Source organism: Prunus avium, chromosome 8 (assembly GCF_965620075.1).
Source record: "Prunus avium chromosome 8, drPruAviu1.hap1.1, whole genome shotgun sequence".
NCBI lineage: Eukaryota > Viridiplantae > Streptophyta > Magnoliopsida > Rosales > Rosaceae > Prunus > Prunus avium.
Window position 1 is genome coordinate 23,287,393 of NC_142291.1, and position 17,924 is coordinate 23,305,316.

At 38.0% G+C, this 17,924-nt stretch overlaps 2 protein-coding genes across 2 annotated transcripts; one reads left to right on the forward strand and one right to left on the reverse strand.

Moving 5' to 3' along the window:
- The first annotated feature begins 750 nt into the window (after positions 1-750).
- On the forward strand, positions 751-1,446 carry LOC148292338 (uncharacterized). Its single transcript, XM_088245781.1, has one exon. The coding sequence runs from the start codon at positions 751-753 to the stop codon at positions 1,444-1,446; it is 696 nt and encodes a 231-aa protein (XP_088101907.1).
- Positions 1,447-3,295: 1,849 nt separating this feature from the next.
- On the reverse strand, positions 3,296-8,348 carry LOC110767486 (ABC transporter G family member 1). Its single transcript, XM_021971038.2, has 8 exons — positions 7,866-8,348; positions 6,064-6,143; positions 5,471-5,941; positions 5,296-5,382; positions 4,995-5,120; positions 4,660-4,854; positions 4,288-4,374; positions 3,296-4,167 (listed from the first exon to the last, which is right to left on the reverse strand). Exons 1-8 carry the CDS (start codon positions 8,239-8,241, stop codon positions 3,475-3,477), a joined length of 2,115 nt encoding a protein of 704 aa, XP_021826730.2. The 5' UTR covers positions 8,242-8,348; the 3' UTR covers positions 3,296-3,474.
- Between the last annotated feature and the right edge of the window lie 9,576 nt (positions 8,349-17,924).

The following is a 17,924-nucleotide window of genomic DNA, read 5'->3' on the forward strand; positions in this document are numbered from 1 at the left end:
CGGCGGTCGATTTCACGTCGGTTTTAAAACATGATACACGACAGTGGATTCCCGTCGTCTATTTCGCTTTTTGTAGTAGTGTAAGGGATAACATTTGCTTGTCATACCTCACATCCCACCAAACAAGGAGTAGCTAGCCATGCCCCCTCCCATGCCTTCTCAATACTCAAGGCCCCCAAATCAAAGGGAGACCATGTAGAATCCCCAAATCAAGGAGAGTCATGTATTCTCTACCACTACTTGGACTACAAAAAGGAGCTCACCCCCTCCAAGCAAAGGATAGAGTAGCTGCCACTTCTCCAAGAGCTGTCCAAAGCTCTCCCAAGCTCTCTATTTCTCTTCTACTAGAGCTCTTAAGCCTCTCTCCCCATATCTCTCTCATGTACAATGTAATCTCCATATTCAAGTACAAATACAAAGCTATAAACTATAGTGGATGTAGCCTCATTATGGGTGAACCACTCAAACACTTGTGTTATGTGTGTGATTATGTCTTAATCCGTTATGTACAAATTCACCCGTTAACACTTTCCCTATCTCTTTATTATTGGGCTTGTAAATTTACTTAGTCGTGTTTAAATTTAAATTTGCAATTAACCTTATTCACCCCTCCCGCCCCCCCTCCTCTAAGGTTCTAAGGTTGATTCCCTGGGCAACAATTGGTATTAGAGCGCACCCTCTGAATTTTCGTCTTAACATCCAAAGAGGTACGATATGACAAATATTACTAATATGACAAATATTACTAATATGACAGGCATGACTGAGGGACAATCGACGAATAGGCCTCTTCTGTTCAATCGAGAACACTACACATATTGGAAAACTCGAATGAGAGTTTACATTCAAGCCACGGATTATAAGGTATGGAGAGTTATTTTGAATGGCCCGGATATTCCTATAAAAAAAGATGGTGATAAAATTATTCCTAAAACTGAAGATGAATGGAATGAAGTTGACTATGCCTTAATTGAAACAAATGCAAAAGCTATGAGTATCTTATATTGTTCCTTCGATGATAAAGAATTTAACAGAATTTCTGCTTGTGAATCTGCTAAGGAAATATGGGAAAAACTTGAAATAACATATGAAGGTACAAATCAAGTTAAAGATACTAAAATTGGCATGTTAGTTCGCAAGTATGAATTATTTTCTATGATGCCTGAAGAATCCATTTCTGAAATGTTTACTCGTTTTACTGACATTATCAACTCTTTGAAAGCTCTTGGTAAAGATTGTACTAATGTTGAACATGGGAGAAAAATTCTTTGGTCCCTTCTAAAGAAAAGGGAGCCTAAAGTCACAGCAGTCATGGAAGCTAAAGATCTTTCAAAGCTAAGTCTTGATGAACTCTTGGGTTCACTCATGACTCATGAGATTACACAGAAGGGGCAAGAAGAAAATCAACCCAAAAGAAGTCTTGCACTTAAATCCTCTCATCCATAAAAAGAAGATGAAGAATGAGATAGCGATAATGAAGAAATGGCGCTCATCACAAGACGTTTCAAAAGATTCATGAGAAAGGTTAAGGCATTTGATAAAAAGTCTCACTGGAAGGAAGCTTCAAAAGGTGAATCAAGTAAGAAAGATCCACCAACTTCCTTTGAATGTCACAAGCCCTGGACATTACAAAACAGATTGCCCTCGTTTAAAAGGGAAGAAGTCCAAAAAGAAAACTTTGAAGGTTACTTGGGATGACTCAGATGGAAGCGATTCCGAACAAAACTCAAGCGACAACGAAATGGCCAACTTCTGTCTTATGGCAAAAGACGATGAGGTAAGTTCTTTAAATGATGATTCCGATTATGATAATTCACCTTCTTATGAAGAACTTCAAGATGCTTTTGATGATTTGTATGAAAATACTCTGAAAATCAAATCTAAATACAATACACTTAAAAAGAAAGAAATTGAGTATTCAAATCAAATTGGTTGTTTGAAAAAGGAAAATAAAGATTTGCTTAAGGAAAACCAATTGCTCACTTGTACCATTGAAAATTCAAAAGTTTTTGAGAAAGAAAATAATGAACTTAGAAAAACTATTGAAAAGTTGAACGCTACTTTAGCTAAGTTTGTTAATGGAAAGGAAAACCTAGATATGATTCTTGGAAAATAAAGATGTGTTTTTAATAAAGAAGGATTGGGATTTGCTCACAAACAAGTGGTGTGCTTGAGGACTGGATGTATGTTAGGTGGACTGAACCAATATAAATCTCTGAGTTTGAATCTCTCTTTCACTATCTCTTTATTATTATGCTTGTAAATTTACTTAGTCGAGTTTAAATTTAAATTTGCAATTAACCTTATTCAACCCCCACCCCCTCTTCTCTCTCTCTCTCTCTCTCTCTCTCTCTCTAAGGTTGATTCCTTGGGCAACAAGTTCCTTGCTTAGTTGATCAATCACTTGATTAGAAATCGAAAGTGAAATAAATCCATCTAACCTTTTCCATCTAAGCCATTCGGTGGTTTGGTGGTGACATGCCTACGCAACTAAAGAGAAGAAAGACCAAAAATTCCTTCCGTAGGCCACCTAGGCCGAAAAGAGGGAAACATTATGTATTTGTTGTACCATGTCCTTTGTGTTACAAATCTTACAAAAATGTATGTACCATTTCTACAAATTAAGAATCCATAGTTATATGTATGATCAATTTATACAATTCTATGTATAAGAATCATTAATGTTTTTGATAAGATCGTTTTAAACTCTTTTGGTTTTTCAAAACACCAAAGGAAAGCCAATAGGGTCTAGCCTAGTGGAAAAAAGGGTCTTAATTAACTTGCAAACCAGAGGTCTCAGGTTCGAATCTCCACGGTATCATAATTGTGTATATTTGAGAAATCCCTCTTCCCGTAATTTAGACTATCGCTTGTACTAAAAAAAAAAAATTCCATCTATTTTAGCTATTATCGTATCTTTATCAAAATTCAATTGGATTAACTTAGGCATCGGAAGGCCTTTGGCCAAAGAATCAACCCGTGAATATTTCCCGTGCAGAATTTTGCTCAAACAGCTGCATGTGGAATCACAAATTCGCACCTCAACTCAGGACATGCCTCGTGGACTCTCTACGTCAAGAATGACAAATATGCCTTTAATGGATTTGAATTTTTTGGTTTTTACAATCAATCAAAACCTCTCAACCCTTTATGTCTCTCCTCCTTGTTTCTCTCTCCTCTTTCTCTTTAGTTTCCGGGAACAAAGGTCTTTCCACCCGTCGGAGAAATACATCCCCACACTTCCAAAATTCTCTGATTTCATGTAACTTGGGACAGGCAATGCATCCAAATATCCTTTCTGATCAACATTAATTATATTATTCTCATAACTAGAAAATAAAAAATATTCACTAGATACTGTATATAGTACAACTTCAGCTTTATTGCACACATACTTCCTATTCCATTCCAATACTGCTAGAAATACCTATCTTCATGCTTAATTTATAATACCAACAATACCATTTACTACCACTACAGCTTCCCTCCATGCACAGGCGGAGAGGAAGGATTGACGAATGCTTGCATGCTTCGGTTATTGAAAGGCATTGCCAAAAGAGTTGTACCAATAGTCTTCACTTTCTCTGTGGCCTTGATGATAACCAAGAACAAAACTCGATACAGAAGAATCATCCCTACCAAGATTGCAAGATCAACCCACTTAGAGTAACCCATTTCGACTTGCCATATATCTCTCAGAATATGTTCCCCACTGAGACTGGATGTTTTTCCTCCTTGATCACTGCTAGGAAATGTTGTGCCTATGAATTCATTTTTAAACAGTCCTTGGTATGCATACTTGTGGAACGCAATGTAGTACAATGGGAACTTCCACATAGGCTTGGGAATATCGTTTGGTAGTCGGAAGAAACCGCCGCACAGAATCATAAGCCCTTGAATTCCAGCACCGGCGATTATTCCCATGAGGAAGTTGGGCACAATGCTAGCAACTATCATCATCAGGCTCTCAACCAGCATCATGCAAGCAAATAACACACAAGCAAAGTAGAAGAAGTGTTCAAATCCTTTGTGAAGTCCAGCGATGTAATAAGTTATGGCGCCAGGAATCACTGAAATCAATATCAAGAAGGGCACAGAGGAAAATGTGTTGGCAAAAACGAATGAAGAAACACCATAGTGCCCGTTTAATCTTTCTCGTTCAAATACCTGAGTTTACAAGAGAAAACCTATATTTAGCAACATGAATATATATGGCACTTATGATGTATACTATACAGAAGTGCAAAACTTAGCATATATATCCAACCCTATTCCAAATTAGTTTACCTTCATATCTTCCACAAAAGAGGGGAATCCACCGATAGCCATAAAAGTTAGAAATGAAGCTACAAACATGATCAGCGAGCCTCTTGCCTGGAAAAATAGAAATCTAATAAGTTTTATATCAATATAACCAAATTTCCTATGTAGTGTTCTCTTGTCAAGCAAGTTAGGTTTATAAAACTGTCAATATGAACCACATATTACATAATACGTACACAGAACTCCTAATGATCAATGACTAAAATTGAGAGTGTAATGATATATAACATGTTATACTGTGAATTAGATGGAGAAATGATCAGGTTGATTGTTGCATAAATGTTTCGTCCAGATTAAATTTGGCAACATAAGCATCTTATGTACAAAACAAATCACCTGAATTGATTCATAACTATGTCCAAGGTCTTGATAGATACTGCCCAAGCCTAATGCAATGGTAATGTAGACAGCCAGGCGCAACCAGTAGTAGCCTTGATCTCGATACATGTTCATGAAGGATCTTCTTGTAAGTACGAAAGATTGTGTAAGAAAGCCAGCATGGCTTCTCTTCTCCAATTCTTCACCGAAATCCTAAATTTCATATAAATTTATGTTAGTCATAGATTTTGGCCCCTCCCATGATCCTGGGAATCAACTACCGTTTGAAAGGATAGCGCTGCATGGTATATAAATAATTGGAGCTATATATGAATCTGATTACTAGCCTATACCTGCTTACATAGTTCAGCTACTTGTCTTTGAACTTGCTGATAACTTTCAGATTCTTTATATGACTTTATTAGAGTATCAATTGCTACTTCTGTGGGCGTGCGTCCAACCATGCCTTGTTCAATGTCCTGAAAAATGAACAGTTTGGATCATGAGATTACATTTTGGATGGGCTCAAACGAGTCAATAGCACGGTATTAATTACTAACCAATGAGCGCTTGAGCACTCTTGATCACCACATAAAGAGAAAAGTTGCAATCAAATACGACTAGGACTTTACCCAAAAAAACAAAAAGGCTTACCTGCTCAAAATCTTTGTTTATAGTCTTAAGGAAGTGATCTGATGGATTTTGGAGAGTTGGGCAAGGGAAACCACATAAAGAGAAAAACTGCAATCATTTGAAAATAACAGCAGTTAACCCTACAGCTATGGATCCAAATTTAGAAATATTAAGCTCGGGAAATTAAGCTAGTCACCTGATTTGCTGCAGAAGCAGGGCCAAAATAGACAGTTCTTCCGGCCGACAGAAGGCAAAGATTGTCGAAAAGTTGGAAGACTTCAGAGCTAGGTTGATGGATGGATGTAATTACAGTCCTTGGAGTTCCATCAGTTTTATCCAGGTTTGCAATTCTGCTCATGACATAATAAGAAGCTGCACTGTCAAGGCCACTTGTTGGTTCGTCGAGGAAGAGAAGATTTGGGCGTGTAAGAAGCTCAATGCAAATGCTCACTCTCCTCTTTTGCCCACCACTGAGGCCTTTAGATCCCCACCCTCCAATTCTTGTGTTCATGGCATCTTGCAAACCCATCTCTCTTATTGTGATTTCTGCTCTCTCTTTCTTCTCTGCCTTGGACATGGAGTCTGGCAATTGCAACTGAGCTGAGTAGTATACGGCTTCGCTGACCGTTAAAGTTGTGATCAAAGTATCATCTTGTGTCACATATGCCTGTGTTGATGATATTTAAATTATGAAAAGAGATATTGAAAGCTTTATAAATTACTCGTATTTATATCTTCATTAAGCCAAAAGAGAAAGGTATTATGATATATAGTTCTTGATCTTCCTACCGAAGTTCCATATGCCAGTGCTTGTTTTTGCCCATTTATTAAGATCTTCCCTGTTTTCCTTGTGTTTGAACTCAATCTCCCTGCAGTATCATGAGCACATGACTTAAAATTAGACATGTGCTTAGGGTAATGCTATTTAGACACACAACATTGACAACATTAGCTCACCACCTTATATGGCAGCTGATGTGTCATGACATTTCAATTATTGAATATTGACATGTGTATTATATATTTTTTTTTATTATCTTTTCAATAATCCTTAAAAAAACAAAAAACAAAAGTGAAAAAATTATATATTGAAAAAAAAAAAAAAACCTAGCGTCCCTGATTTGTAGCCTCATGTCTATTCTTTACTCTGCTTGTCTCATGCCCTCCCTTAGCCACCCAGATTCCAAAGCCAACGACACCCAGATTGTAGAAGGGTCAACTGTGACGCATTTAAAGAAATCTATATTTGCTGTCTTTAGGCGTTTTCTAAAGAAAATAATTCATTAATGCATCATCATCATCTATAATTGTTCTCAAAAAATCAACTTCACCTGATATTGCTACCTCTTACAGAGAAGGAGCCATGGGTTTGAATGATGATCTCCCTCTCTCTCTCTCTCTCTCTCTCTCTCTCTCTCTCTCTCTCTCTCTCAACTTTTTTTTTTTTTTGGTCAAAAACTTAATCTCATGTGATGGTGATATATGGGTTTGAATGATGATCTCCCCATCCGCTAATTTCATTCTTATTAAGCAAACTCAGCAACAAGAATGGAGGATGGGGATGATAAATTTGGTGGAGGCTACAGACCCAGGACGCTTTTTTTAATTCTTTTCACTTTTGTTTTTTTATTTAAAGGATTATTGAAAAGAGAATAAATAAAAAATAGAATATACATGGCAATATTCATTAATTGACATGACATGACACAACAGCTGCCACATAAGGTGGTATACTAATATGATCAATGTTGTGTGTCTAAATAGCATTACTCTTTATTTTTATTTATAACAATTGTCGTTGATGAGATTTCAACCCAGTACAGTTACTCAAGAGAAGAAAATTCGGGAATCACAGAAAATAACTCCATTAGGTTGTTTTTTCTAGCTATTATTGGACAAATAAAACAAATATTGTGTGGAAGCCAGTAAGCCATATATTCCTATTTTGTTTTATTCTAAATTATTCAGTAACTACAGTACACTATGATTTGTAATTTTGTACACGTTTTATGATAGTAGACTTAAAGTCATCTTTTGCTTCGAAAAGTAATAGATAGCGAAATCTTTCTACATTCTAGTCTTATGATATTTGACGTAAATAGATAGCGAAATCCTTCACGGAATGTAAACTTCTTTGTGATTTGCATTCTCTCTCTCTCTCATCACCCCCATTTCTATAAGCAAGCCCCTTTTAGTAGCTAATCCATATCAGGGGCGCCCTGGCATTGTGAAAGTGGTGTCACTGTATAGAGCTTCCGAATTTTTTATATTTTATATTATATATATTAATATTATAAAAACTGTATATATACTCTAACGTGCAACACATTAACAAATAAGTGTATTTGGTTGTGCTGGTTTTTAAAGCACATATACCTTAGTACAAGGCCCAGATTCAAGTCTCAGTCAATCTATTTGTATTTTTATATTAGATTATATGAGGGCTCCATGCCGTTATCCATATGCATGCCTATCATCACAAGTATAAATATGCTATATATGGAACTGGTGGAAGAGATTTTTCTATTTTTATTCTCATCATGTCGGTGAAAACCAAAATTTTGCTAACTAATTATTAAGTGAATTGTTACCTCCTAAAGCATCAAGAAGAGTAGACTTGCCACAGCCAGAAGGACCCATTATAGCCAAGAGCTCCCCAGGCCTGGCATAACCAGTTACACCTTGGAGGATTGATCTTGATCTGCTACCATTTTCATTCTTTGCCTTAGAAACCACAGTCACCCACAAATCCTCCCACGTCAAGAAAACACCCTCTTCTAACTTCGGATGGTTTTCGTTCTGGTTTCGGTTTCGGTTTTGAGCAGCACCCGGCCCTGACCTAGTTACAGTTGTAGTTCTAGGCAGTGGATCATTATGGCCTACTGTTTCAACCTCCAGTACTGCTGTTCCAATACCAGCTGATTCATTACTATAACTATATTCATGTAGCGAGGTAGAAGAAGCCATATATCTAGGAATTCTATTTCACAGAGAGAGAGAGAGAGAGAGAGAGAGAGAGAGAGAGAGAGAGAGCTCAGAGAGGTTTGGTTTAGTTTCTTGTTTGTGAAGTGCTTAAGGAGGATCGAGGCCGGGTATTTAAAGAAGCTTAAAGAGCAATTAAACGTGATTTATATTTTTGTCACCTTTTGGGAAATAATCAATGCAAAGCAAATTAGATCTTTCTACTGCTAATGTTTATACGAGTACATATTACTAAGAAATGCGAAAGGACAAGGGTAGTTCGTAGACTAACAACGTCCATTCGTTGCCTAGTACGGCACCTAAATTAGGAAGAAGTCAAGCATTTTTTAATGCACAACTTTCATTATTCAACTTAAATTTTTAAATAATAAAAACCCAAAGCACTAGGAGTTCATCTTTTTAATATAAAATAAATGATTAGTCTAATTAGTTAGTTGTTTATTTATTTTTATTATCATAACAATATGAGGTACGTATTATAAAAATATGAGGTTATTATTTGAGAATCACTTTGAGAGTGATTTTAGGAAGACCAATAATCACTTTTATGGAGAAACACTTTGTCATGTGGGAGGAGATGCTTTTTCCTGTAAGTAATTCTGAACATCCCATAATCACTTTCGAACCGACAGTTATATAGTTTATAGTAACAAAGACTATTCCATGGGAAATGGTGTTAGCCCAAGTTGTGAGAGTGGGTGTTGAAATTAGATAGGATTAGCGATTAAATAATATTTATATTATATAATTACTATTTGAGCTTAAGTAAATCTACTTTAATAAAGGTATATTTTTAGGACAATAAGTATGTCAAATTGAGCAATTATCATATAGGGCTGTCAAGTAATTAAGCAAGATTCAAGTTACATTAGGGCTGGGTGGGAAATTATTGTTAATTAAGACCATCTCCAACTATGTTGAGGCTAAACTCAAATTTTCACCCTCTAAAATACAACTATTCATGTCTTTTTAGGACTCAAATTGTTTTTTCCTCCAACCTTGCAGACTCATAATTTGAGTCTGCAACTTTATTTAAATTGTTTAAAAATGGTTTTTTTTGTTTTTGTCATTAATTTTTCTTGACATTATTTTTGTTTCAACTAGGGCTGGGCATATGGGACCGAAAACCTGCCAAACCGGCCAAACCAAATCGGTCAGTCTGGTTTGGTGTGATTTTTTTCTTCTTTGTTTGGCCAACGGTGCATGAACCGGACCAAACCGGCCTTCATGGTTCGACGCTCAATCCCTAATTTCAAAAATTGTCGGTGAACCGGACCGAATCGGATATGTAATTATATGTAATTAAATAATTATAATACACCTGGCTGATTTCTATTGGATTATGATTTTATGTTATGTAGCCCAGTTTGGTTAAAACCTATATATTTAACTTATTTTCAATATTAGCCTAGTCAGTGGCAGTGTACATATTACCTTATTTCCATTTTCAACATTTAAGTAAATGTCTTTGTCATTCTACTTTTGTTTATTTTTATATTACTCCATTTACTTAAGTTTACAATGTAAATAAGGAAGTACCCCCCATTTGGATTCAAATAAAAATACTAAAAAATCAAATTCCAACCAAATCAAATTACGAAAAATCGATTTTAGTGCAAAATATGATTTAGGCTAAAAATGATGGCTCATTAAGTCAATATATACTTCATACTAAAATCCCATAAAATCAAGTTTTCTTATTTGATGTGTGAGGAATAAAAGCCGCCAAAAATTATCTTGAGAAAATGGTTATTCCAAAAACCCATTTTTCATACTTAGTCAATATTTTTACATAAAACAATTTTTCATGTATGAATGCATGAATGAACCTAAGGTCAATCTAGGTAAAAAGCCTTAGATGTTCAATCCACTATGGTGTTAAACCCTATTTGGTTTATGTTAAAACTTATTGAAAATTAGTCTATGGAACTATGAACTAGCATGGTTTATATGATTTAATGTTTTCTTTTATTTCTAGAAAGACTATAGAAATTGTAAATGCCAAAAAAAATGATCATTAAATTTTAAGCTAATAACATTAGCTAGCCCACCGGTTGAAAAATTCCTGGTTCCGTCTTAGAATGAGATTTGTAAATGGTGAATGATGCATATGGTTTACTTTGAAACTTTGGATGGATGTGAATGATGAACGATGCATATGTTTTAGTTTGAATTGAAAGGATTGATTGAATGAGTGAATTTGAATATGTTGTGATGTGAATGGTTAATGAATATCAAGCAAGTTTTGAATGAATGTTTGAGTTTGAATGAATTTAGAGTATACATGTTTTCAAGCAGGTTTTCACCAAACCAAACCAAACCACACCGAACTAACCGGTTAACCGAGATGATCGGTTTCCCACCTCATTGGTTCGGCGCACGGTTTGAATTTTCTCCAAACCGAAGTTCATGGTTCGGCGCATGATTTGACCTCAAAACCGAACCAAACCAAACCGAGCCCACCCCTAGTTTCAACATTCGTGATTTAATTTTCTGAACATTTTAACCTCAAAAAAATCCAATATTCAAAACATAACATAATTTCACTTTTAAGTACAACAAAAGGAGAAAAAAAAAGCACATCAATTTTTTAAAAAAAAATCCGCAAAACAGAACAACTTTAAGTTGCAAGTTTAATATAAAAAATCTGAAAGAAACTACAAATGGTGAGCTACCACCTGTCATACGTAAGCAAAGGGAGGCAGCAACTTTCTGCCACGTGGGGCTCGCTCCATTTTTCCTCTTCACAGGCTGTGCAGCATGAGTTGGGGTCCACAAAAAGTTTTCAGTCCAAGCAAAACCTAGACTGGAATTCTGCCCAGAATTCCACCCCTTAAAATACATAAGTTGGAGATGGATTTTGAGCTCAAAATTCAAAATTTGAGTTTCCATCCCTTGGGTTGGAGATGGCCTAAGTACGTATAGTTTAACTATTGTCGTTTGTATGAACAAATAAATACATAAAACTAGTTCATCAATTCGATTGGTATTCTTGCTCAAGTAGTAGAAAAACAAATAGAAATTTAGTTATATACCCAATCTTAGACATAGTCTTATAAAGAAACTCTATACCATTTAAAAACTATAAACACACCCAAAAAAAACCCAAAAATCAACAGTTGTCAATTTTTTCAATTTAATAGATGTTTTTTAGTTTATTTGTGTGTTAAATACCTATATTGCCCTTGTACTATGGATTTGAGAGAGAAAAATCAGATCTGCCCAGATTTGCCAAAAAACCAAAAAACCAAATTTGCCAAAAAACTAGATTTGCCAAAAAAACCAAATCATATTTATTTTCTCCTTTCTCGCTGGTGCTTTCTCTGGTGTTGGAGCAAGAGGAGCTTCCATTGAAGCTCAGTCTCAAGTCCAACTATATTCTTCATCATTAATCTACAATTTTCAATATTTCACCTTCGATTTCTTGTCCTAAAATCGTGCTTCTATTGAATTTTTTTTTTTCAGATTGTTCAAGACCTTGAACGAACCTAGATCAGATGCTCTTAGCTCTACTCATCTTTCGCCACGTTATCGTCGTCATTGTCGTCATCGTCGTCATCGTCGTCGTTTGGTTTGGAATTGAGATTTTTGATCTTTTGCTTCAATTATGTGTTTCTCTTCGGATTTTAGTTGATTTTTGAAATGTATTTTAAGCTTTGATGATCTATTTATCTTTTGTTACTATTTCAATTATGGATCTCATTTTTGTTTAACGATGTACTTCTATGACAGAGTATTAACAATGTACTTCTATGACATAATAGTATTAACAATCTGGACTCGGCTTGTTTTGAGTTGGTTTGGTTTGTTCTTTCTTCAACTTTTCTTTGGTGGACATGTATTAGAAATAGCAACATGACAAACATTAATCAACATGACAGTAAACTAGCACTGTTATTACCCTAGACTGGAACATTACATGGGTAGACATGCATTAGAAATAGGATGTCGTAGGAAACTTGTATTGTTATTACCCTAGACTGGAACATTATAGCCATTAATTAACATGACAGTAAACGAGCAGTGTTATTATCCTAGACTGGAACATTCAACCATTAATCAACATGACAATAAACTAGCAGTGTTATTACCATAGACTGGAACATTACAACCATTAATCAACATGACAGTAAAGGCGTGGAACATTATAGTCATTAATCAACATGACACGTAAATGAAGCTATGGTTTTCAAGACGTTTTGTTTGTAATGAATTGTTTGGGTTTTTTATAAAATTGGGCTAGGCTTGTTTTGGGTGCTATTTAAGTTTTTTTGGTTAGGCTTCTTTTTTAAGTTGATCAATAACAGTCATGTAATTTATAGGAACTTAAACACCAATTTCTTATGTAATAAATGAATTTTGGGTGTGTTTCTAAAGTGCATTCCATGTGGGTTTTTTTTTTATAATTTCAACCCCTATTTTGAATATATTAGTGAAGCTCTCAAAAACAAAACACTTTTCTCATCCCAGATATTCACAACAATTGTAGGGGACCAAGGGACAAATAAACTTATAGCCATCGCACATGCATGCATGTGGCGTTTTAGGTTGTCTTTCTTGCACTACAATGGTCTCCTCGCACATTTTAAACCATGCAAACTTTTGACCAAGTCACCTGAGGACAATCAAAATAAACAAAAAATCTGCACCTCTTCATGGACACCACACAAGTTTCAATCAGTCATAATCCACCCTCACATCTTCATGGACAAATAATGTCGATTCACACACACTAACTGCCACCATATAAACAGGTTTTCCGCACAACGTGTGGTAGAGGTTAGATGGCCACAGTGGCCCCTACATTTACTAGGAAAGATGACACCTCATGGGCGGCCGCCTAGTGCCACCAAATTGAGAAAACCTCTAATTTTTATGAACTCTATATATATATATACTATACTACTTTATAATAATAAAAAGTTGTATATATAAAAATTATATTATGCCTAATTATTCAATATTCCAAAATAAAGAATCATGCAAATAAAAAGAGACTCAACTAACGGGCCTAGTCGGGTAGAAAAGAGCTTTGAATTACAGATCAGTGATCTTAAGTTCGAATCCCCATATACTTTGGTAGTATGTGTGAAAAAAAAAAACTCCTCCCCCTTTCTAACTTTCACCAAAAAAAAGCCCCAATTATTCATTAAATTCATAATCTAAGTCAATTAACCTAGTACATTTAACCTAGCACATATATGTCAATTTCTAATATCTGAACCCTTCAACAACAAACACTTATTGACTTCACCAATTTTTTCTCAATGATTCAATGAACACTGAAGTCCTAATAGTTTAACATGTATGATGATTGACCATTCAAAAAAACATATTCAATATGATTTTTTTTTTCTCTTTTTATTAATTTTTTGCATATAAAGAATAGGGATTTGGGTAACTAGGTATGTTGATATATTTGATATATTTGATATATTTGATATATTTGATAAAGAAATTGACTACAAATTTCCCCTTTCCTGTTGAGTTGCAGTGTGGATTATATGTTGTTGGTTGTTTTTTTTTTTTTATTATCTTACAATCTTCATTTTGAGGCAAGAGATGGCCTGGCCCCCCTGGCATATAGAGAGTATAAGCATGGATTGTACAAAAAATCTCATAATTTTAAGCTTGTGGCCCCCCAAACATCAAACTCTACCTCCACCGCTAATTTGAGGTTATATAATATTTTTTTCAAAGTAAGAACATAAAAAAGAATAAAATACATGAGTGTCGTACATAGAGGATCAAGAGCCACAATTTTGTGGTTTGCCGAGGGCTTTCAACTCCGTAGGGCCACCCCTGCGTGAACATATAAGATATTTCACATTCCTTACGCAAGCGATGTGGGACTACATATCCGTCATGTTCAATGTGTAACACACCACATGTCAATATGTTAGGTATCTCACAATAAATAGGTGAATGAATGCCTTGGTCGCACCATGTCCTTTGTGTTACAAATCTTACAAAAATGTCTATACCATTTGTACAAATTAAGAAACTGTAGTTATATGTATGATCAATTTATACAATTCTGCTTATGTATAAGAATCATTAAAGTTTTTTTATAAGATTGTTTTAATCTCTATCTTTTCGTTTTTTTTAAACACCGAAGGAAAGCCAACATGGTCTAGCCTAATGGAAAAAAGAGTCTTAACTTGCAGACCATAAGTCTCGAGTTCGAATCTCCACATTATCATAATTGTGTGTATGTGAAAAATCTCTCTCCCCGTAGTTTAAACTATCGCTTGTACTTAAAAAATATAAAATAAACCAACAGGAGTTTGTCCAAGTGGAAGGGGCTTGGATCCTTTAAACAAGAGGTCCTGGGTTCGATCCCAGGCGCTTGCGAATAGAGCAGACTTTGTTAGGAGAGGTCCCCGCTTTGCGCCCGACAGTACCTCGAGGGTTAGTCCCCGCAATCGCGCGGGGTATATCTTGGTTTTCACCCAAAAAAAATATAAAATAAAAAACACCAAAGGAAATTACAAAGAGGATCCACCACAATGACTAGCAAAAGGCCCACATCAAAGAAATCATCAAACATCTTTTGCCCATTTGTCTAAAATTAAGGGGCGATACATGCGATATTCTACTCTAAATTATGAGGAGGGGGATTCAAACTCGGGTGCAGATAGAGTGGGAAGTGTCTGCCGCGCAAATCTCACGGCCTGGAGTTCCGGGCCGAGGGGATGTGCGTTAACACGCGGTTTCCTGCTTTTGGGTGCGGTGCGGTTGTGCGCGGGCGTGCCAGCACAGTCTACCATGCGTCGATGTGTTGATGAGTGTTGGATGAATAAGTGGTGCGCCTGTTTGAACTCGTCTTCCTAATCAAACGATTGTAGCCGAGAGAGGAACTGGTCTCGGCTGTTAGGTTCACGGCCTGAACTACAAGGCCGTTGAGTGATGGTGTTGGTGGTGGGTTTTGGGTGGTGCTCCGGCGCGCTGCTCAGGGAGCGACGGTCGTGTGATATATGGGGTGAGTGAACGAACAACAAGGATGGTGCTTCGGCGCCTTGAAAATCAAGGGTCGTATGATATATTGATGAATGGATTTTCCTTACAATCTAACACTACTCCTAGGAAAGCAAGTAAAGATATTGAAAGTGCATTACAGGAAAAAAAAAGTTGCTCCGTGGGAGGCTTTGTTTTGGTGTTGAACCCTTTGAATGTAGCTCGAGTCTTGTATTTATAGGAAGAGTCCCTGGATGAGTAATCGAGGCTGAATTTACGCATAGTGGAGTCTGATTAGCGCAAGTGGGTGTCCAACCGACATTTAGGATCGTGAAGTATGGTGGTGTGACCTCAGAAATCCCGGTGAATCTCGGCCGCCGCTCTTGATCGTGGGTTCTAAGCTTCTGGCCGTGGAGACGCATTTATGGCCTGGATAGCTGTTGAACCAATATCTCAGGCTGTCAGAATTTTTGTGAGAATGTCCACGTCTAATCACTCTGATCCTCATCACCAAATCCTGACTTCAGTCACTTCCCACCTTCCCTCATGCATTAAATGCTTCTTTGTGGCCAATAGGTTTGCTGCATTAAACAGGCACTACTTCATTAAATGAAGCCTGGGACCCTGCTGTCACGTGATGATTTGCCTTTAATGCCTTGACCGTGATTTTGTTCGGCCTCGGCCTCGGCCTGCGCTTGAGGCCGAGATGATCATGCCCTGGCATTTCTTCTTTTATCTTTAGGAAGGCGAAGTACCCTGGCGAAACACTGCGTTTCAGTTTTTACGAACAAGTGCCAGGGCCGAGAGAAGGGGCTCCTTCGGTCAGCTTATGGCCGTGATTTATCAGGCACAAACATTGCCCCCACATCCCTGGATTCTTCGGCCTCTGCATGGGTAGGGGCCGAATGGATTCCAAGGGATGGACCCTTTGCATTCCTTTCTGAAGTGATTGACAACTGAGGCATTAAATGCGCAGGCCAGTCGGCGCATTTAATGCCTCAAGCACGTCGTGAAGGCCATCATTGCCCAGGGCGTCGCTTTGCCTCTTCAAGTGAAACGACGGTCTCTAGATTTTCGACGTGTCATCGCGCTCTTAATTCGCACGAGTCATCATTTTGCCCTGCCAATCGAAACGTCGGCCACCATGTCTCTGTCATAATTTCGCGTGCTCTGAGTGCGCTATCAGGCCGTTTCATCTTTCGAGATCATACCTCTGTTTGAACTCCAGCGCCAGTATAAAACCCAAACTCCTTCACATTTTCCTTCACACTCCCAAGATCTCTGAGTTTAATTTCTTCGAAGGTTCATACTGACCTTCCCCAGTTTTCTTAACCCTCGCTCCTCAAACTTAAAATTATTATCCAGCGAACTTCCTTCTTGCTTCAATCGCTCTGGAACCCTTCTTTGATTCCTGGGCTTCGCCCTTCTCTTATTTCCAACTGCCCTAATGATCTTTATTGCAGCTTCCTCAAAACCAGGAAACCAAACCTGCTAAGTCGCATGACTTGGCAATTTGGCCTGGTCCAGATGACTTGGCAGTTTGATGAGGGCGAGAAGATCTGGGATGATGACCTCGACGTGGCCGAATTTATGCGGCCGAATACTCGGGTCACATCCATGGCCGGAGTGACGGCCTTCACCAAGGCTGAAGTGATGGCTCCTACCATAACCGGAATGACGACCGCTTACCATGTCCAGAGTGATGGCCGCTACCACGGCCTGAACGACGGCCGCTGCCACTGCAGGAATGGCGACTGCTTACCACGGCTAGAGTGGCAGTGGCCTTCCGTGTCCGGAGTGACGGCCCTTGCGCTTTCCACGGCCTGGAGTGAGGCCCTGGGTTTAGGCTGGCCGTGGCTGATGGCGATATAGGGTGCGAAGGTCCTGCCTCGGGGGAAGGCATCTGATTGTCTTGCAAGAAGACCAAGGAGCCGAAGCGCGTAAGTTTAGGATGTGATTTTTCTTATGTGTGTTTGTACTCGGCCAGGACCTGGCCGTCTCCTTATAAACGCACCCCCCTTTTCAACCCAAATGAATAAAATGAAGTATGATTTCCTTTAGTTTGTCTTTGTTATGTTGCATACTCCACTTTGATATTTGCAAATCTCATAACCTCTCTGCGGCCGTCTCCCACAATGACGGGATATATCTCTTCAAATATTGGCCGTTGATCGGCAAGTAATGCCATTCCCCATCTCTATCTTTTAACTGAAATGCACCTCGGCCAAGAATTCGTTCGATAATGAACGGTCCTTCCCAGTTGGGCGAGAATTTGCCGAACCGAGGGTCTTTTGTCCCGATAGGAAGCACGGCTCGCCATACAAGGTCGCCTTCGGTGAAAGCCTTTTGCTTAACCCTTTTGTTGTAAGCCCTCGCCGCGATTTGCTTTTGTGCCTGCATCAGGTTATAGGCATCGAGTCTAGATTGTTCCAAATCTTCCAACTCCTGAGCCATGGCTTGTGCATAACCCCCCCCCCCCTTCACGCTCAGGCTGCTCGGCCACACGGAGAGACTGAACCTTTAACTCCATCGGGACGATGGCGTCGTGACCGTAGGTTAAGGCGTAAGGAGATGTGCCCGTGGCCGACCGCTTTGAGGTTCGGTAAGCCCAAAGAGCTTCGGGGAGTAAGTCGTGCTACGCCCTAGGTTTTTCCTCGATCATCTTCTCTAGGATGCCCTTGATTACTTTGTTACTTGCCTCGGCCTGTCCG

What these genes read in the sequence shown, in the direction of transcription:
- LOC148292338 (XM_088245781.1), top strand. Translation starts at nt 751, where the DNA reads ATGACAGGCATGACTGAGGGACAATCGACGAATAGGCCTCTTCTGTTC.
- LOC110767486 (XM_021971038.2), bottom strand. Translation starts at nt 8,241, where the DNA reads ATGGCTTCTTCTACCTCGCTACATGAATATAGTTATAGTAATGAATCA. An exon ending in CACTGGCATATGGAACTTCG is followed by an intron (nt 5,942 to 6,063) that starts GTAGGAAGATCA and finishes TCATCAACACAG; the next exon opens with GCATATGTGACACAAGATGA. An exon ending in TAAACAAAGATTTTGAGCAG is followed by an intron (nt 5,121 to 5,295) that starts GTAAGCCTTTTT and finishes TTCATTTTTCAG; the next exon opens with GACATTGAACAAGGCATGGT.